This window comes from Camarhynchus parvulus, chromosome 2 (genome assembly GCF_901933205.1).
Source record: "Camarhynchus parvulus chromosome 2, STF_HiC, whole genome shotgun sequence".
Lineage (NCBI taxonomy): Eukaryota > Metazoa > Chordata > Aves > Passeriformes > Thraupidae > Camarhynchus > Camarhynchus parvulus.
This window is the reverse complement of record NC_044572.1, coordinates 82,632,969-82,655,374: the sequence shown is the minus strand read 5'-3', so window position 1 is coordinate 82,655,374 and position 22,406 is coordinate 82,632,969. Positions and strand designations below refer to the sequence as shown.

Here is a 22,406-nt window from a genome sequence, read left to right as displayed (position 1 = left end):
ATCTTTTAGATTTCCAAGTTGATGGAAAACTTCTACAAGTTTAGGTTCTTTCCACTGACAATTTTTCTATGCGTGCTGCCTAAAGTATTTTAAAAATTCTGTAAAAAGCAGTCTTGCTGTGGCAGAATGTCAAATCAAATGGACTAGCAGATATTTTTATACAAATTTTTTGAATTTTGTTTTTAGAGAATGGGGGAAAAAAGGGGTCTGAATAATAACAGATCCACATCACACCTTAAAATAGTTTAAGAACAGTGGTATTATAGCTGCTGGCTTTTCTAGCTATATCATAGAATCCAGTAGAATTCAAAAGCATCCACTCATTCTAAACTGTTTTTTCTACATTTTCATAATGCAAAATACTAGGAAAAATGCAGGAAAGTTTCATTTTTTTAAACTGAGGACTAAATTTCTTTAAGAGTAAAGTCTTTGGCTGAATATGAGATTTAAACTCTTCAGTTAATTTAATTTTTTTCTAATTTGCAAAAGCAGTCCTATAATGTCAAATATGCAATATAGAAGACTACAAGAAGACTATACAAGAAAATATACATATATAAATGTATATACAAGAAGAAGTGATTCTTCCAAAGCATTAATTAATTCCTCAAGTTTTCATCCCATGGAGTTGTTAGTTATTTAGTTGTAAGCTGGCGCAAGCTCTCCTTTCAGGATTTGATATAAACAAGAGTCAGTCTCTAAAACTGTTTCTTTCTTATTAAAGTTTAGGATTCCTGACATCACTTTCGTCTTACTAAGACTTTCGTAGTAGTTCAGCTACTCATTCACACAGATTTTCAAATTCAGTGTGCAGGCACTTAAATTCATGTGCTAGACACTGAAGACTGAAATCCCAAACCAGAATATTTGCTTCTAAATCCACTCATCTCTTTGAGAAATAAGTATTTCTCCTTACTTCGTATTATTACATTGAGGTTTTCTATTCATATATTCTGGAGCCCCTCAATAAAATTAGAAAGGGAACTGCTCTAACATGCTGCCTGCAGAAGCTTCTCAGTTGTATTCACTGCTATCATTATGTGCATATACTTTACATTATTTGATAGCATGTAAAAACATATTCAGGTTCTGTACAGATATAAAATATTAAATGAAGCATCATTGCACAGAGGGCAGAGAGAACTTTCCATTTTTTGTCATTTGACAAACTAAATAACATATCCTGACAGGATTAAAAAGGTATGCAGGAAATGGAACTTACTGACTGGATTTAAACTCCACCATAGAAACTGGATCTTCTCCATCTAAAGCTGCACAAGCAAGAGGACTTTTTATGGCTAATTACTGTGATGAATCCCTTACAGATCTTCCTGGATCTTTGTTAAAAAATATAATCCAAGCCCCAATATCTGCTTACTCTCTTTCTGGGTATAGTTTTCTGATTTCTCCAAGAAATGGACTTTACCTTCATCACTACACTAGTCTCAACACAAGTCCTTACCTCCCCCCAGTTTTCTTTCAAAGGGAAGCTTGGGAAGAAGGTTGTCGACAAATTATTAGCCATTCTGACCTGTCTCAAGTCAAACTGCCTAAATAAATTAAATATCTCTGGCTTCATGTTCTCTTGCTTGGCAGAGTGAGATCAAAGCCAGATATCTCATCCTTGTTAGATGAGCTGGTCCCAGTGGTCAAGTAAGCCCTTTAAACCGTGGCTGGGAAGGGGAGGAGATGTGCAGTGCAGAAAACTCTGCAGCACCAACTAGAACACTGGAATTAAGTCTTTATTAAAAATACATCCGTAAGTGTATTGCAATATAGGCTTCCAAGACAAGGCAGTGAGTTGATGTAGCCATATTTTCTCGACATGACAAACTGATGTTTTCCAGGCCTTGTAAGTGTTTTGCTACATGTTTGAATTGTACCTTGGCATTTTATTGGAGCTGAAAAAAGTGAAAAAACAGCCAAATATTTATCAAATAAAGAATAAATCCAGACACAATATCACACATGTGGGGGATGTGTGTGACTCTCCAAAGCAAAAGTTGCCACAAATGGTACTACTGATTCTTTTGCACTCCTTTCTCTGCATTTATGACAGGACAGCAGTATTGCCCAAATAGACACTTTTACTACCTGGATAGATGCTGCTTGAGAGATTCATGGTCTGAAGGTAGTTATGGCAGCGTTCTTTATGTTCTTCCAGAGAGCTGCGCTGCTTGTAACTGCGACCACAGTATCCACACTTATGGGGTTTGCCAACTGGAGAAAACACAATTCATTATGAGATTCAGATGAGGCATTCAACAGCATATGGTAAGGACAAGAGATAAAAAGCCTACCCCAAAAATTAAGCCATGCTGTGGTGAAGGAAGATTTCATTAATTTAAAAATCTAAGTGAAAAACAACTAATGGAAAACTGATTGTATATCTTTACATTAACAGGCCAATTCCATAGGTGTTACAAATTGATTTTAGATGATTCAGATCAGATAAAGACTGTGACATTACGTCTTTAAAAACAGCATCTACACAGGTTAGGAACTGAGACACCTTCAAAGGTCTGGGAGCGGTTTCTGTAGTGTCCAGTCACACAGAGACTGCCAGTGGACAAACTGGTGGTATAGGTAGGGACTTGCTTGGCTGGAGGTCAGTTCTGGTGTGAATAGAACCAGCTCAACTCTTTTAAGACAATCTTAGATTTTGTGTGCTTTCTGCTTCTGGAAATTCAAGATAAATGGCATGACAATTTATTTTCTGTATTACATCTATCCAGATTGAGCTAGTTTGAGGAATTTTTTGCCAACAATACTTTTCTGTGTACTTCTGGACTTGAATTTTCTGTCTTAACATGATAAGACTGTCACTTCATATGTGATTTCACAATTTTAGATAGTTACACAGTTTAATTTCTGAATTTTATTTACAGGTTCTTAGGGGAAAATCAGATTCAGACATCCAACTTGTTTTATAATGTATTGGTGCCAATTTTCCAATTGCAGGAACTAATCATTATCTATAATTTAGGCATTGTCTCTTTAACTACAGAATCCTCAGGGTTTACCAAGAGTGTCTAGGTGAGATTTCATATAGAGGTGTACGTGAAAACTATGTTTCAAATTGTGCGTCCATGAAAATCAATGACAACAAGGAGAGGGAGGCAAAATGCTGTTTAAAATATGTGCCTTCCTCAATCAGGCTGGGAAAAAACAGGACAAAGAGAAATTATTTTGGAAATCTAAGCGTGTTATTATTCAATACATGTGCTAGAGAAGAATTTCCCTAATTTTTTGGAGCACAAAAATATCACTTTGAGAGCTCCCCTTCTGCCACCCAGAACCCAAAACCAACTTTCACAAGTAACATTACCAGTGTCAATTCCAGCAAATTGTATTGGTGGTCTCCCATCCAAATAGCAATTTGCATTTGCAGCTTAGCTTGGGGAACTACATGAGATAGCACTCTGCTTTTAAAGGCACTTTAAATGCGCTACATTGGTTTTACTTCACAGAAGGTCTGTGACTGTAGCTTCTGTCAAACAATGAGAGGTTCATGGTAATGGGAAAGTGTAGCTATTCAAAACTATTTACTCATATCTCCATATTACTGTTGAGACACATGCTGAAAAACTCCATGAGCATCCTCTTTTGTGGAAGATGATTGTCTTTCTTTCTCCCACCCTCTGCCTTGTCCCCACTCTCTCTTTCAAAGTACTTGTAATAACAACATGCAACAAATAACTCCTGCTAAATGCTGTATGTAGTATTCACTCCTCAGGCTGAAGATGAATACAAGACTGTGTTTCAAATTTATATTATCTCTAACCCTAAAACGTTCATCAGCTTAAGTCATGTTCATACTTCTATGAAATGGATTACTCACATGGGGCTCGTAAGATAAAACTCTAATACAGAAACTTTGAATCAGCCAAGAAGTATGGGAAAAAACCCAGTTCTTCTGGTGAAGGGTCATGAGTGTGATGTGTGTTTAGTCATTTCTTTGCTGCTAACACACTGTGGCCAGCTCACAGCTTGCTTAACCCCAAGATGGGGCTACTCAGGGTGAGAAGAGCTCTCAGGATTGGTAGCCACCCCCATCTCCTCAGCAGGTATGGTGATAAGCATGCCTGGTTATTCCCAAACCTTCGCTTACCTGAGTGAGTCCTCAGGTGTCCCGTGAGGGCATCCCTGCGACGGCAAGCATAGTTACACAGGTGACACTTGAAGGGCTTTTCACCTGAGTGCAGCTTTATGTGGCGCAGGAGGTTGCCCTTCTGGGTGAAGGAGGCTCCACACTGATTGCACTGGAAAGGCCGTTCTCCTATGGAAAGAAGGAGAAAATATGTGAGAACAAAAAAATCTTAGAGGTAACAAGAGAAAGATTTCAGGGAGAAAGTTGTTTTCTCACTGCTGCTCTGTGACTTCCACCGGCTGCAGGTTTGATATAACATGAGGCTTTCAGACTAAACCTGCCAGTTTCTTAATGCTTCACTGGCTGGGTCAATTTGATCTGAAAATCTAATTTTTTTTTTCTAAATCAGAATGGCACATCACAATGCAAATTCAAACTCATTTAAATAAAGTGACTGCAACATTTTGTGTTGAAGAGCCACTCTTCCTGATCAGCAGTTTTGGAATAAACCAATATCCAATTTTGCATGTTGTGGCATTTGGTGAGGTTTTTAATGTGGCTTTTTTCAAAGGGTCTTTAAAATATGCCACTGAAGCAGCAAAATAAAAAGGAAACTCATTAAAAATGCATTTCAGGATCACAAGTTCATTTCAGCGTTACATTCTTATATTTAAATGAAAGGCACTTCATTATAACAGTTATAATAACTTCTTTTCATTTACATTTTCCCTGTATTTTCCCTTTCAATTTCTTCTCCATTACCTGTCTGTCCCTAAGCAGCCAAATCAGGAAAGAGACAGAGAAAAGAGAGAAAGCTAGAGAGTAAAATCACAGAAGTTAAGACAGTGCAAAGGAAGCTCTTTACTTCCATGTCTAAGTCCCAAACCTTCTATAGGTAAGGTATGAGCAGAGGAGCTGCACAAACAGGCTCTGATGGTTTACACTTTGGACAGATGGGGAAAAACTTGAAGAGACACAGCCTTGATTTGTTTAAACTGGTGTTTGTTATCAAGGAAGTGAATCAAAGCCTTTGCAAAAATTAATATGGCTGTTGTTTGCTTTTTAGTGTTGTTAAAATCAATGTATTTTATTAGTTTGGGGGTTTTTGGTTTTTCTTGTATATATTTTTTTTAATTTAAGATGGATGAGGCCTTTTCTGAAATCAATGGGAAATAAAATATGTTTCCAGTTGTACCAGATAGGAATAACAGAAAAATTATACATAAGAGCATTCTATTAGCAAGAACTGCTTCTGCATGCCTGTTTCTGTACAGTCCTCAACTAAGTCAAACTAGCCTTTAAAAGACATTTGCTGAATTTTGTTTCTCTTAGGCATCAGTTCAATCTGTTGTAGTAAGTGTAAGTGTGTCAACGTTAGAAACAGCCCAAAGATGACCTGTTCTTAGTTATAATTTTTTGGTGCAACAATAATATTGTATTTAAGATTTCAGTGCCGAAGTTAAAATACTAAAAGAAAGAAAAACAAAAACAATTTCTTCCTTCTCTCTCTCTCAAACATCATGTATTCATGTATCATTTTGCACACCTAAGATGACTTTTTATGTGCATATTCATGTGCATATATGTGCAGCATGATCATTTTTGACTTCTGGGTAATGCACCAGAACAGGTGAAGATCAGTTAGACAGCAGCACTGTCCCAACCCAAAAACATGAAAACTCTGCCATCAGGGCTGGCAGCTTTAGCATTCAGCAAAGAGCCAAGTGAATCCCCTCTATGGCAAGACATTTTCATTGGTCAGTTTCAAGCACAGCAGCACAGTGCCTGTCAAACCGAATGAACTGTAAGAGCTACTCAAGTAGCTCTGTTCATCTAAACTATACCCACATCTGGTTCAGCTGGGATGGCACACAAAAATGCCAGCATAAGCCTTACAGGACTTTGAAATGTACTTCATAAGCCATGCATGGTATGGTTAGGGAGAAAAGAAAACAGGTAAGTGTCTCTCTACTTAACTTAATCTTTGGGGCAGTTACTCTGTGCAGAAAGTATTTTTCAGAAATGGACTGAAACAGTAAACGGGAAGAAGTCAGCTCAGCAAGAGGGGCACATTCAGAAGAAGTAGTTAATTCTTACTAAGTAGCTTTTCTAGCATTCATTTCTGTTGTTTTTACTCAGAGGACTGTAAGAAGACAAAACAAGAATCATAAAAGTACTCCAGGCATGAAATGTAAAGCAAGCAAGAATGCAATGTATCTGTAGCCTACAGCCCTCCCAGTCACAGGGTGAAGTCTTGCACTAGGTGGAAAAGATGGATGCAGCATTTCAAATGAGACTGCTGCACACCAAAGACTTCTACAGAATTTAGAGTGGGATCAGATGTAAGGAAGCCTGAACTTATGTTGCTGTAGAAAGAGAACAACACTGTCACCAAAAGACCCTGAAGCACTGTGTAGCTTTGCTGGCCCTTAGCTGTCCATGATGCAACTACTGGGGTGAGGAAATGCCTCCTTTATTGAACTCAGCAAAACTCCCAGACCTGCCAGGATGCTGACAGCCACTGATGGAAGGTTACTGGGTGTGGTGATACCTCCAGAAATGAGGATGGAACAGGATGGAAATAAAAAATACATAATGACTCTTTTTCTAAACAGTCTAAACAGTGCATTATTTTCTCCAGGTCTGAACAGTACATACCTGTCCTGGGCATGTAGCCATGAAAAAATATAGGCCCAGGAACAAAAACTGCAGTGGGACCCTGAATTCAATCAATCATTATCACTGTTGCAGTGATTTGCAAGCCTTAGTAGGAGCTTGGGCCCTGGACCATGTATTCAATGAAGAATGCTTATAATCTTAATTAAAATATTTCTAATTTCTTAAACAATGACAAGATCACCTAACACTCAGAGACCTCTAACACGCTGAGCCCTCCTTCTAAATTTGAGACATTCAGAACCAAGTAACAAGATGTGAGTGAACTAAGTGGTGACTTAACTTAGTGTACACATAAGGAGGCAATATATACTCCTATGCACACACATACACAGATATGCATGAATATGCAGATATATGCACAGTCAGCAAGAGAAGCCTGAATATACCCTGAAGTTTCAGTATCAGGGAGCAGGAATTTCTTTCTCCTTTCAAGATCTCCTTTTTCTTAAACACCAAACAAGGCAGTGGCAAGCTGGAGAAAATGAATGTGCTGAAATGGGAGTGAGAAGAGCTAGGCATCCGTGCGTTGGGATTTGCTCTGCAGATGTAAGCAACAGGTAAGGTGCTAGGAAGCAGTCAGTGCTGTACAGCTGCCTGCAGACAGGAGAGGGCAGAAATATCAGGTGCTGCTCTGCATATCTGCACTTGGCAGGTGTATTCATTAAAAACAATTACATCTTTTATCAGGTCAGGCAGTCATTTTATTTTGGCACTTTAGTGTGCTAGAGTTTTGTTCATTTATCAAATATTTATTTAAGAAAACCTCACTGCATATGCAGGTTTTACATGAATTAGCAGCAAAGTAATTCATTTTTGAGGCTTATTCCTTCACCAGGCATGTATTGAAATGGGCTTCTGCATAGTCAGTTAAATGTCTGTAATAGTATATCCCATTTCGACTTTAATTTTCACAGCGCAGCTGAAAGGAAAAGCAGTCACCACTGTTTCCCCATGACGTCCCTTTAATTTAAACTACCAGCTCTGAACTTCCACTCCTTTGCCAGCCCCTGAAAAAACACCTGAGCTCATTCAAAGAGGCTGCTCAGGAGAGGAGCTGAGGATGAGGCAGGAGGGAAAGCAAAGGCATTCTTTGCATGGAAGGACCCAGGGACAAAGTTTCATTTAGTTTTATCGAGTGTAAAAGAAGAGGGTTGTGCTGAACAAAGTGCCTCTTGTGGGGTGCTTCCACTGTAGGCTTGAACTATATTCCCTTATTAAAAAGAGGGTCTAGTTGGTAAGGGAAGAGCTCTGCAAAGGGTGAAGAAATCTTCAAGTGACAATCTTTGAGTGGTAGCACCCCAAGTACCATTGGCAGGCAAATGGGTCCCTCTAACAGGCAAGAGGTTCGGGGAGCTGAAGGTCTGGGGAAATGACCTGGCACTTAGTGAGGTGGCCCCTGGGGATATTGTCACAGGGACCAGGCAGCCCTGCTCATGCTCAGAGACAGCAGGCTGGGTACCAAGGAGCTCATGAGAAACAAAGGCAGCTGTGCCCACCACCTCCCTAAAGTCAGGTGTGTTCTCACACAGGACATTTAGCCCTGGTGCAAACACTGCCATGGACCCTTAGGGATCTGAAACAGCTTCTCTGATCCAGCAACAGTGGCGTTTTTTTAACAAAAGAGCAGTCTGCTTAAGCAAGCACAAAAACTTCTACCTCTAAGTGCATTTCAAGTTGCGGCATACTGTTTCAACCATTACAGCAACCTCTTCAGCCTATGGGTCTGTTTAAAAGGCCTCATGTACAAGTCATTTTATGTGTTCATTTTATCCATTTTTAAAGGAAGAAGAAAAAAGAAAAGAAAAGAAAAGAAAAGAAAAGAAAAGAAAAGAAAAGAAAAGAAAAGAAAAGAAAAGAAAAGAAAAGAAAAGAAAAGAAAAGAAAAGAAAAGAAAAGAAAAGAAAAGAAAAGAAAAGAAAAGAAAAGAAAAGAAAAGAAAAGAAAAGAAAAGAGAAAAGATCAATCAGTACTTTTCATATCTTGGAAGTAGGCTACAGCCTCTCTTCTGAGTACTAGTTGTGGCTTTTCCAAAAATTGTCTGTTCTTCCCTGACAGAGGGATTTACCACATAGAATTGAAGAGTACTTTGAAGTAGGCAATGTAGCAGCATTGCTTCTGAACGTGGCTACCCCATGTTACACTAACAGATCGCACGATTCCATGGCTCACAGTTCCTGTGACAGACATAACACTGAGGGCAATGGAACACATTGTGGGCCTTTTCACCAATCTTCTCCATTTTAACTCTGAAAGCACTCTGTTAATCTCACTGCTTAGTAATTCTGGGAAAGTTATTTAAGCAAGACTGTGAGGATATGGAGGAAGAAAGTATCTATGTGTTTATTGGCACAACTATTTCAGTCAAATGTAACTATAAGACAGATCAATTCTTACCTTAAAAATATTTTAAAATTCCTTCTCATTGGAATATTCATGTAAAAATGCCAAATCCCAAATTTATTTTCAAAGCAACTTCTGTGGAATAACAGTACAGTTTGGTTCTTCTCTTTTAGCTATGAATGACATTAAAGTTTAGATTGGAAGCCTAATTTTTAGATATCTTACATCAGGCAAGGTGAGATTCACTCTTTACTTTTTCATTTGTTTCAGCCTTTCCATTTTTGTCCCTCTTTGAGACTAATCAGAATTAGAAAATTGAGAAAAGAATATTCACAGCACTGTATAATGAAAAGCCATCTCTACGGAAACAAAATCTTTACATGTCTCTTTTAGTGCCCTGGTGGAAACACTTCAGTGCACATTTGACCCATGACAATACTTGTTTTTACTTAATGAAACACCAGACATGAAATGTAAGTATTTTTTGACTAAATCTGTCAATACAGTTCTCTTAATAAATATTTTTCCAATCACTTTCATAATCACTGATCCATAATGAGCTTTTCTGTTTTGTTGGAAGCATAACAACTGTGTTAATTTCAGAGTTAGCTACAAATGGGCTTTTCTTCAGCAGTTCTTAGACATTTCTTAGAAATTAAACAAGACTTCTTTTAAGTTTGATTTTTCAATTTTTTTTTTTGTTGTATCAAATCAAACAAACAGCACAATTTCTAGCCCAACAGATGGACTTCCATGAAGAAATCTCAATTTCTGTGCAGGCCAAAAAGATGTACCAAAATAACTGAGTTCCAAAGGCTCACCCATGCTGCATTACCTTAGAAGAGGCAACACGTGCATGATGCAGAGTATAAGTCTTAGTAACTAACATGTGGCCAGTTCTTGTCAACTATAGGAAAAACTATGGCAGGCCTTACCAGTGTGGCTTCGTTTGTGAACCATGAGCACATTGGGACCGATGCAAATTATCCCACAGATATCACATTTTAGCTTTCCGTTAGGAAGTCGAATGCCTCCAACTCCTGACAAAGCCTTGCTGCCTGGGCCATTGTGTGAGCCATTCATTTTCTCTCCTGCGGCATCAAGCATTCGTAAATCCTCTGCACATTCTTCCCCATTCATTTCACAGGCACGCCCATTCTCTTCATCACTCTGAGTCTCTATTTTAATATTACCAGCTGAAAGAAACAATACAGGATGCCACTCAGTTTGGTTACAGAACAAATAATGTGGCAAAGAAACAATCACATGAAAAGAGTTAACTTCTAAACAGCAGGTAAAATATCACTAAATAACAAATGCTGTGACCTCAACTATCATTTTGTGGGCAATGTGATGAGTTTGTAACACATGGAGCAATGAACAGTGAATACCACTAAAACAAATATGAGGCATCCAGGGAGCTGGGAACCCAAACAATATTACAAGTCTGTTTCTAGGTCGCTTTGAGATTTTTGTGTTTATAGCTTTCATTCTGACAATCAGGCTAATTGGAATGAAACTTAAAATTAATCCACTTCACAGGGATTTGTCCAAAACAATTGTGGAAGTAACTCAACTCAATGGATACAAATGAACAGAAAATGCAACATTCTCCACTTGGCAGGAAGATTCCTAGGGTTGTACGGAATCCAAATTTTTGGTTTGCAGTTCTATGGGGTAAGCAATGCCAATGAGAAAGCAGAGTACAATACTGATAAAGAAATCAGGGTAGGGAAGGATGGAAGGAAGAATTTAAGGAAGCTATAGGAGTGATAGTTGTGTTTCTAGGACAGCAAGATTAGTATCGCTGAGTTATTGGAGACTGTTACTATAACCAGAAGTTATGATTAAAAACCAGTCAAATAAAAAAGGATGTATGGGAAAAATATTATGATTTTATAGGATAAATCCTTTACATTGTAATCCCATAGGTGACAACTGTTTGCCGCCAGAATAAGAATTTAGGTAAATTTGCTACAACCGCACAACATGTGATAACATAGAGACTAGTAAATTTGACGTGATATGAACACAGCAAACTTCAACATTAAGAAAAAGGGTCAAGATTCAGACAACTTCATGCCAGTATTCATTCCTCTTCTCTCCACAAGACTGTATGATGTTTTATGTATTAAAAAAATCTTTGCTATTATTTCCCTCTTTTCTAATCTGGTGATTTTGGTGAAAAAATATTCTTCATTGGGCTGAAAAGGACCATTTCATTGCCCAAAATCTTACTTTCCATACAGTAAAACCCCCTCTACCTTCATCCCACCCCACCCAAAAAACCCAAAGAGTTTACTTCAGTAGGTAGCTAAGAATATGAGGGATCTGTTTCACCCAATAAAGTCCAGGTCTCTTTCTTCTGTGGAACAACAGTTTTATGGTAACCTCATTAAAAAAAGTGATGGTGTAGCAATGCAATAACAAAAAGCTACGGATAATAATTACCTCAAGAGATTGAAAGACTTTGATATTTCTTTGAAATGGAGAGGATTGAAAAGCTTTTCTCTGATACATCCTGCAACTTCACAGGTGTCCCAGAAGGAGTGCACGGATGTAACTGACAAGAGTATCTGAATCAAAATCCTATTGGGAAACAGGAGCCTAAAGGTCTTCACATTTATGAATACTGTTTGACTGGACACCTTTTAAAAGGTTTACCAACCTAGGTATTTTAATGTTTTTTCAAGTATTGCATCATGATAGAAATCATACGCAAACCAGAATACGTGCATATCATAAATAGCAGTTTTCCTTTAAAATGTATGTTCTAGAAAGAGGAATAATTTAGATATACCAAAAAAATCAATGACCGAACAATGACTTAAAAAGATGGCATGACTGGTTAAACAGAACTGTTTCTGCAAATTTAATGGGCTACAACCTAATACTGCTGTTTTCACCATGGCAAATGGAAGCAATAGAAATATTTGGCTTGAGTATATGACAAGATTTTCCACAATTTACATCTAATTCTTTTCCTTTCAGTTATAAGAATAACAAATACATATTTTTACTAAACAATTATAGGCTTCTTGCCTGCCAGGAATTTGGAGAAAGTAACTTTCGAAGCAGATTTTTTGTTAAGTTAAAACAAAACACACATGAACAAAACAAAAAGATCAGACTACTTAAGTGCATGCAGACAAACATACATTACTCAGAAATGAAATGACACAAACAAAAAAAATGATAAAAGTAGGAACTAGATGGAAATGCTCTGTAGTGAACTGAGCTTCAGTATACTTACTGGAAAAAGATTTGGGAATTATTGCATGAAAGTCCCTAAAGCCTTCCGCCCCGTATGCAGCTGCAATAAAGAAGGCAAACAGGATGCTGGTTTGTGGTGCTGCTAGCAGTAAATGTAAAAGAAGATGGCACTATTGCTATAAGATAAATACCTAGGAGAAAGACAAAACTAGCATCACAGAAGCAACATAAGCAGTTTAGGATGAAGGAGGAACAGGAGAAGGACAGCTGGCAGGGGAATCCTGACTCATCTAGAACAATTCCCATTTACGAAAATGCCCTTTTCTTCCAAAGCAGCCAACAAGTTTTATCATGTTTTCTAGAAGCATTATGTGCTCTTGGGTATTCCCCTTGCCTGGGCAGTAATTCCTGCTGAAGTCAAGAGGAACTCTTGCTAACACTTGTCTCAAAAGGGTCAATCCAGACCCCTACAGTGCAGCTTCCTCAGAAATTATTTTTTGCCAATATGCCCTCCTTCTGTGACAGAAATCTCTTAAACATCCTTGTTTCTAGTCTCTGAAGTTATAAAAAGTGAAATTGTGCTGTTTTCCTCTTGCGCTTGCTGGTCTTATGCAATGGAAGAAGAGGGAGTTCAGGTTTACATATATATGTATTTTTTATTATGTATATTGGCATATTTTTGGTTTGTACTTCTAAGGCTTGTTCTCACAATGTATTTACAAAGAACAGTTGTACAAATATATTATACCCTGCATATTATAAGTAGCCACATACAAATTACTATGCCATTGGGCATGCTGATACAGGTAATGCTAGAGTTCATTACTTGACATAAGCAATGACAGGGATATTGATCTAGCCAATATTCACTAAAGCTCTCCACAGCTATGTCCTGGACTGCTGCAGCTGTACTGCTCAATGAATGTCCCTGTGCAGACCAGGCTGAGTACCCAGGATGTGCATCCATTTGGCAGTGCAGCTTGTGGCAGAGGCTGAGTTCATGTGCAGAGTTCATTTTGCCAGTGAGAGATGGTGAACATTGAGGGCATCTGACTCATCCTGGGTCCTCACAGAAATTTTATAGGTCTAATTAACAAAAAAAAAGGCTCTCCCTGTTCAAACTTAGTACTTCTTGTGAATCTGTCTGCAATACAAGAACTGGTGAAAAAAGTCCCACTGATGCAGGAGACAAAACAGGAGAGACAAATCTCTCCAGTAAAAATGCTAAGGACTTTTATTAAAGCTAAATAATAGGAAAGGCAAGGTATACTTTCTTTTTTTTTTCCCTTGGGGGCTTATACTGAAAATAAAAACCACCAGTGTTTTCTACTTTTGTGAGAGTGATCTTGTCCCTCCCTTGTTATAGTAGAGAAATCACTTATGGAGCAACAACGATGTGAAAAATACCTGTAAACCATACTTTTCATGTGCACTGATTAAGAACATACTCAGACTTTGTACCCGTTTCTGAAACTGCTCCCCAATACGGTTTTTGTAAAAATAATTTCTGTACACATCCATAGCTATGTGCACACATATGCATTCATTAATTAGCTTAAAAATAACTCATGGTAATAATTTATCATTGGCTCTTGTAACACCATTAAGAAATTACTCATTAATTAATTCACTTCAATTTGGTTGGAGGTGACCTTAAAAGGTTTGGAATTTTATTCCCTTTGTACACATTATCACAATTCAGGGCTCTTAATACAAACGTTTTTTCCTATGGAAGGGATGCAGAGTTCTTTGATGCCACTGAACTGACAGCTTTCCCCCACTCCATTTTTACCTGTCCAGAGTGTGGAAAAATTACCCAAAAGCAGGGCACTGGCTATTCCTTATGGTCTCTTTATGTTTACTGGAAATTTCACTTTGGATTTTCTGAAGAGCATTTTAAATTAATGTTAAAACATCCGTTAAGTATTCTATGGCTAAAGGTGCTTTACGCAAGTCTTGGAAAAAAATAAATTGATATGTCAAAGGGGAGAGAGGTGATGATATAATTTATCACTGAAGAGCAGCATTGCTGGCTCCACATCGGACTTGGGCTGGGGCAGTAATGAAAGCAGGATGGTGTGAGAGCAGACAGCATCATACTTCCCTGGGAAGAGCTGAGCAACATGGAGATGGAAGGGAGGCATTTTGCAATGAGTGAAAGAGCTGATGGCAAGCAGAAAGGAGAAAACAAACAGACCTCCTGGGAAACTGGACGTAGAGGGTGGCTTTCGAAGGACAGAGAAATAGGCAGCTGGAAAAAAGATGCATGGGAACAATTAGTAATTTGTTTACAATCCACTGCCAATTTACCTTCTTTTTTAGTTATGAGAGTCCCTCCCAGCTGTAAAATGCTTTCAGTTTTGTGAGACTTTGGCAATGGCATAGGTTTCAGTACCTGGGCCATAATTCTATTTGGAAGGGGGCATTCACCTCCCAAGTCATATTGTTCTCCAGTGGGATTTTTAAAGAAGTAAAAAAGCATAAGACCTGGTTATCAAAGGTTTTTAAAGAGTAGCAGACAAAGACAAATCACACTGAAGCTTCTGAAGCATTTAAACAATAGAATTATTTGATTTTCAATGGGAGCTGACATTTTATCCCAGTCAGTACTAAACTGTATCTTGTGGCATATACCTGCCTTTAAGAACTTATCCTTTAGACATTATTTGAAAATAATCCAAATAATTTGGTTTTGTGTCATGCAATGTCTTGTTTGTACTTTGTAGCCAAGAGCAGAGAGAGATTTCTCTTCAAGTGTCTGTAAATAGTTTGGGTGCCTGTAATTTTTTGTTTTCATGGCTTGCTTTTTATTCCAAGACAAGTCAGAAGTATTTAGTTGATATTAGTTGATGCTTAAATCTTAGCTTTAAAATCCAGGTGTTCTCATGAAGACACCATACCTATTCAACCAGCAATCCTACCTGACTCATTTGAACAGTAGCTTATCACTGTATCCGTGAGGAAAAAACTTTTAACACCATCCTTTCTAACAAATGATGGAAAATGTTGCTAAAAAGGCAGAATAAGATGAAGAAACCCCACTTATCAGGCCAAAATAAATCACCTCAGCATGCCAACATGTGTCAATAAATGCAGACAGGATCTCTTCTTGTTTACATACGTACTCAGAAAACAATATTGTCAGCAATCCCACCTGTCATTTCTGATACAAGACATAACAGCTATTCTGTCTTGTAATTGCATATGAAAATTTTAGCACTTGGTTTTATGCACTGAAATTCTTCCCCCTTTCCTTTTTATATCATGGTCATTTACTGTGGTATCAGCTCTGTTCTCACCCCACAAGAGCACTGTAGGTGTAGGATGCCATTCTCAGAAATGAAAGAAAAATTTCCACAGAATATTTAAGGAGCCAGACTTGACAACAAACAATGATGATCAATTCTTTAACTTAAATTATGTTTCCATTAATAATTTCTTTCCCTTATGAGCTCTGAAGCGACACAAATAACTGTGTGAGTGTGAAAAATGACAACAAAAGGTCTGGGCAGAGGAATCATAATGCAATGCCTTGAGCTCTTCTTCAGTCTAACTCAGATGACACAACAGAACAGAGATGGGACTGATCAAACTAACTGGTTATTTAGCTACAGAAAAAGCAGGTGCACCCCAAGTGCTCTTAAAAATTACTCTTCTGCTCCCTCCTTTCTACATAAGCACCACATTGGCAGTGCCAATCAAGTGTTTGTGGTGTGTCTCTGTGTAAAATGCTGAACGTTAGAGGGCATTTTTCGAAGGGAAACAAAAATAACAGAAAGAAGAGTAGCAGCAGGAAATGCTGGGACACACCTGCAGGTAGAGAGGCTGGTGCTGACGGATAAGGAGATCCTCGCTGCAGGGTCCATGCTGCTTCCTTTGACTCTAAGTGCCAATCAGCCCTTGGCAGCCAATTTCTTCCCTACTCTAATTCTGGCTTTCAATCAAATGGATATTATTCCAGAAACACAGGCATCCACAGATAAGCTATCTCCCGCGGGACAACTGGTGTGAGGAGCTCCACCCATGTCATCACCCATGAGTGTAACTTCTCCCTGCTGCTGTCTGGGGGAGGTGCCTGCCCTGTGAGCCAGCGCCAGCGCCTGCCAGCATGCACAGCCTGTCCTCAGCAGAAAGGAGCAGGGAACTGTGCTTCACTGCATTGCAAAGCACATCAACATGTTTTTCTAGGGGCTACAGTGAAATCAAACTGTACGGAATCAAACAAGTGAACAAAACAACCAACAAAGTATGTCCTCTCTAGGTACAAAAAGTGGCTTTTGGTCCATTGTAAATTCTCCCAGCAGCCTCCTGTTAGCTACCTACAAGAATTTTCTAAAGGACCAATAAAGATGCATTGGTTAAAGACAGATTCAAATAATGTCCTTAAATATACACTTGAAGATACGTGCCTTTTATACACTTTTCCAAATTTGTGTTTCAGTAGGAAATGATCTGTAACCAAACCAAGGGGCTGATCTAGTTCATATTTCTTGTCTTTGTTGTGACACTTCCTGATACATTTGGTACTGGATTCAAGTTGTTTTTCCAAAAGACAGTTAACTACTGGGCTGTTTGATGTTCATCATCTGAACTACAAGTAAAACTAGACTTTAAAGGCAAGAGAAATAACACTGTCAGGAAATGCCATGCTAAACCTCTTTCTCAAGTTCTACATGTATGTGTAATCCATGCTTCCTAGATTAGAAATGCTCTGCATCTTTTACTGGCTGCATGATGGAGAAGCTAAGGGAACTGTCACAGGTTTGCTGGTACCAGACTTAATTGACACGTCTCCGCTTTGAGAAGTAAGCTGGGAACACTTTCAAACTGAAGAGAAAGGTTTGCTGACAAATGATAGTAATAACAGCACTTTTCATTCTCAAATTTTTTGTCTCTTCTGCTTTCACCAGAATTTTGTTAATATGGGCATTAAAGGATGAGGGAGTAGTAAAAGAGCCCTTAGCAGGAAATTTTTAAAAAGCAAAGTAACCTTAAGTAACGATGCACAACAGTGAGGTAAAAAAAAATAACCATACTTGAAAACATTCTCAGTTCACACAGGTGTGTCCATGAACACACATGTCTTGGGGTTCCATGGAGTCTACTACACACATGCTTATGTGCTGAGACTGGAACCTCCAAAGCAGCATTCTCTAAAAAGACTGCCGGCACAATCATTGTGGCTTACACTCTTCCCCACACAGCAACAGTTATCCTGGAAAAGCAAAGCCTCAGATATATGATATCCTAACATTTATAAGGCTTTTCCCTTCTCTAATCCTTTCACAAAGCATGCTTTAGTGAAATTCATGGGTGTTGACCCATTTTCAACTAATGCAACAAAACTCCAAGTAAAGGGAGTTGCACGTGGCAGCTGGGAGAACATGAAAGGAGTATGCACCTGCAAAGATTAGTATTTTGGAGAAGAGGAAACACTATATTGAGATTCAACAGGCAGACCAGAAACTCTACAAGATGGAAGAAACAGCTAGGCTCTTCTGGGAGTTACTGTGGGCATCCCTTAACAAGGCAAAGGGCTTAAAAAGTGCAGAACACGATTGAAAACAGATAAGGTGATCAATTACACATGAAAAATGTGAACTGTAGTTAGAAGGGGAGTTTTAAGCTTGTTTGACCAAGAGAAAAGCCTGTGAAATCTGAACATGAACAGAGGGTATTGGTCAGGTACCAGATGAAGGCAACAGTTGCTGCCCTGAAGAACAAAACTACCACTTTGGAGCAATGAAGTGCCCTTGGTTCTGTGGTTCAGGGAAAGGCAGGGAGATGAACTGTTTTTATATTCCTTCAGAGAACCCTTATTTGCCTTGCCCTGAATGCAGAGTGCATGCAGAAATGCCTTGCCTTTCTTTGCAAACCCTCCCCTTTTCATGTACCACCTCAGTGAGCTGCTTGCACATCCTTATTTTTGTGCCTAGAGTGACACAGAGCTACCCTGTCTCAGGGTCAGGCCCTTGCAAGTCCATCTGTGTTAACAAGTCCATGTGTGCTAACAATGTGCTCAGCCTTCACTCTCAGTGAACGGACATAGGAACTTTTACAGGGACCATTCAGCTATCACTATGATGCCTTGAGCAACATTTTGCACCAATAGTTCCCCATAGCTGTCAAAGGGTCAGTAGATCTAAATTTAGACCAAGCAGCTGTGTTTAGGTTTGGGGAGGTGCCTTTGGGTGTCGTGCTAAAGCTGTGCACTGTCAACGTCCTCTTTTGAGAAGAGGTCAGAGGATGAAGTGGGGAGGAACCCAGTGATTTCAGCACTTGGGAGGGAATACACTATGAAAATTTTATTATCTTGCCTACTTTAAAAAAAATTTGCTGAGCAGAGTCTTCTGTGCCCCCCTCAGATGACACAAGGGAAAAAAACCCCAGGGATATCGAAAGCTTATTTTAGACTAAAGCAAATAAAATACAGTCATCACTTTATGAGTGATAAAGTACATATTCTCACTGAGGACTGTGCAAAGAAGTTGATGCTGAATTACGAAGCCTGTTTTAGGTCTGTTAACCCTGAGTGCTCAGTTATTTTTCCAGATGTTATTGAAGATTCTTTTTCAATTTTAGAAATATTATGAGAAAGTTTTGCAATCTAAACTGCTGTTTACTTGATTAGAGTGTACTCAACCTTCCAGAAAAAAGAAACCCAAATCTACATCTTCTGGGGAAGAGGCAAAAATTTTTCTACAGAAATCTCAAAGAAATTCTCTGAATATGGACATACCTGATAGCTTCTGAGGGGAAAAACGTCAGGACAATATCAATACTTTCCCTGTGTATCACAGACAATGCTTTGCTACAGCGACTTGTATTCCCTCTCTGGCAATCAGTCCTCTATGTTGAAATGGCAAGAAACCCCAAATGATGCTGGCAAACTCGCAAGCACTCAGAGATCTGGATTTTTCTGAAAGTCTACAAACTCAGTTTAGTACACATTTTTAAGAGACTTCTTGTCTTTCCTCACTTCTATATCATTTTTCATGCTTGCAGTTTTCCTGATTTTACCTCAGGAAAAACAAGCACACCTTCCCTTTCCTGAACAGAATCCATCCTTAACCACACTGCTTCTATGATAAGTCATCCCTGACATTGGATGCCTCTTCTGTGAGGCATACAACAACTGTTAAGTCAAATACTGTTTTCTTGGGTCTTTGAGTGCAGTGTTAAGAGAAAAACCTAGATTCCACTAGCTTTCTGCAAAAGATGAAGGAGATAATATTTTAAAAAGACGAGTTTCTCAGAAAGATGTGGAGAAAAATATGTCAGAAGTTAAGACTAAATTTTATATATAAAAGATATTACAGCATCCTACCTGAACTTCCTAATTCTGATCTGCAATCACACCTCATCTGTGATTTGAAACTACTGAATTTAAGAGTCTCTATTCCTGTCCTGAAGTGTGCCTCCAAAACCAGAACGTAACTCTGCTGCAGAGTTGAAGTTTAGTTGAGTTTCTGGTGCAGGTATCACCATGCTTCCAGAAGAGAGAGGCAATCCACTCAGATGCAGCTTCCTCAAACACTGAACAATTCTTCAGCAATATCTAAGGATGGTGAGTGTAAAAGGTGTTTAAAAATTATTTTATGTCTCTTGAATCAGTAATCCGACATTTGAAATTCACTGTAAACACAGGCAAGATCACCATCTTCTGACAGTCACAATCACCATGCTGGGTATCTTATATCAAAATGCAAACATTTTCTTAACTTGTATAGAACAACAAATCATCCAAGCCAACACCTTGCTTGGCAGAGCTTCAAGGGACAAGTCTTTCAAAATTATAGTTTTTAAACGGAATATTTTCCAATAGCTCCAATCACTCAACTAAATTGTGACAAGGAAGCCCAAAACTGATTATTATGAACATCAGAAACTTATATAATTCAGGTGACAGAAATTATCCCATCAAAACCTTTTATTTCTGGATGAGGTATAGAACAGAATAATCGAATAAGGTCTAACTAGTGTTTAAACACTCTTCCACTCATTTCAATAGGCCTACCAATTCCTTTAACACTTGTCTACCAGCAAAAGATTTTTACACAAGCAATTAATGTTTTGAGGCATCCCAACTTCAGATACTAATGAAACTAGACTATCAGAAAACAGATCACCCTGGAAAATGCTGATCCACTAAGAAATCAGACCACTGTCTCAAGCTCTGTATCTGAATCTTGGGCATCCAGTCATCTCAGAAACTTCCTCTGTTTAGCCTGCATGTGCAAGCAGGCATTTGTTACTTCCTCACAAACTCTGTTTGGTATAACCTGTAAGTTGATCAGTAGTGCAGTAGTTAATAAAAAGGACCTATATTGGCATTTCAAATGCCAGAAATGGTTCAGCTATTGCTTTCTAATCTGCAGCAGAGGGAGACTGTGAAATCCTTGGTCCACTGCAGTACCACACAGACTGGAAGGAACTGCAGTGGAGAGCAATTTTGAAGTATCAAAATTATCTGGGAGCTTAAATCTCTTTGACTTCTAATAATACTCAGATTTTTAAGACAACCTGACCTTCCTGTGGTGGGGTGCTGGAGAAAAAGTAAACCCGCACTGAGAATGCTGTGAAACTTGAGTCCAATTGCAGCCATAGATGAGAAGGTATTACAGCTTCCCCCTTGTCCCCTTGGCTTAACAGGAAACCTTTACCTACTGTTCCTCTAACTCCTTCTGCAAAGAGCAGTCTGGACATATTTCCTCCCTACCCACAGTTGTTTATCTCCTTAGCATCTGTCATGGTCTAGAAGTCTGGATTAACTCCTATACCAGTTGCTATGATGTACTTTTAATTAACTCAAGTTGAAAGGTTTTGAGAGGAGAGGAGAGGAGAGGAGAGGAGAGGAGAGGAGAGGAGAGGAGAGGAGAGGAGAGGAGAGGAGAGGAGAGGAGAGGAGAGGAGAGGAGAGGAGAGGAGAGGAGAGGAGAGGAGAGGAGAGGAGAGGAGAGGAGAGGAGAGGAGAGGAGAGGAGAGGAGAGGAGAGGAGAGGAGAGGAGAGGAGAAGAGAGGAGAAGAGAGGAGAAGAGAAAGGAGAAGAGAAAGGAGAAAAGAAAGGAGAAAAGAGAAGAGAAGAGAAGAGAAGAGAAGAGAAGAGAAGAGAAGAGAAGAGAAGAGAAGAGAAGAGAAGAGAAGAGAAGAGAAGAGAAGAGAAGAGAAGAGAAGAGAAGAGAAGAGAAGAGAAGAGAAGAGAAGAGAAGAGAAGAGAAGAGAAGAGAAGAGAAGAGAAGAGAAGAGAAGAAGAGAAGAGCCTCCAACTAATGGGTGCCCAAGGAAGCAGCTGGAAAAATCCTTGAGAGTGAGTTTTTCCAGCTGCCCAATATCTCAAGAGAGCTACAGCATCTCATTTTCAACCCTGTTATCTTCCAAAGGTTTACTTCACACACAGACATGGGGTGTAAGAATAGTTTTTCTTTTGAGGTTCTATTATTTATTTGTTTGTCTGTTGTTTTGAAAGGACAGTTTTAAGAACTGTGCACAATACAGGTCTAGATCTCTGCTGAGCTTTCATCTCTACAGGCAAGTTCAAAAACATGATCATGGCTCTATCTAGATCATGGCTCTATCTCCTCTGTTGCAGCAGTATTATGGGAGGCCCCCACACTGGTACTGCCTGCATCTCTTCTTTGCATTCAAGGACACAGTGATGGTTCAGTTTGGGATTACCTTGAACTATGTGGAAGGCTATTATCTAAAAGTTACCAAGTTGGAAACTTTCTGACTTTTTGTCATTTCTCTTCCCTATTTATAAATCTCTCCCTTCCTTCACTCACCTACCCACTCCTGCCTCTCCATTTTGATCTGCTTTGCATTCCTGGAGGTGAAACAAAAGAGCTGCAGTTGTGACACTGCAGTTTCCACATCCTCCTCACTCTGTTATAAAAGTACTCTAAGAGGAAGAAGGGCAAATAATGAAATATAGGAAAGCAGGAAAAGAGGAAGTAGCCAAGAGATAGCAGCCCAACTGAAATGCTAAGAATTATGGAGAAGTGACATAAAGGGAAGCATAGACCAGGAATTATACTTAGGGGCTTAGAAAAAAAAAAAAAAAAAAGAGAGAAAAGAGAGAGATTTA

The 22,406-nt window shown here is 38.9% G+C and overlaps 1 protein-coding gene across 2 annotated transcripts in view; it reads right to left on the bottom strand.

Moving 5' to 3' along the window:
• Positions 1 to 22,406, bottom strand: part of IKZF1 (IKAROS family zinc finger 1) — a 65,158-nt gene that overhangs the window by 7,662 nt on the left and 35,090 nt on the right. Inside the window, exons 4-6 of one of the 2 annotated variants that reach the window (XM_030971322.1) lie at positions 10,045 to 10,305; positions 4,112 to 4,279; positions 2,095 to 2,220 (exon numbers count right to left, since the gene is read on the bottom strand). In XM_030971322.1, the coding sequence (XP_030827182.1) occupies positions 2,095 to 2,220; positions 4,112 to 4,279; positions 10,045 to 10,305 (555 nt within the window). The remainder of the gene's footprint in view (positions 1 to 2,094; positions 2,221 to 4,111; positions 4,280 to 10,044; positions 10,306 to 22,406) is intronic. The other variant, XM_030971323.1, reaches the window with a different exon arrangement.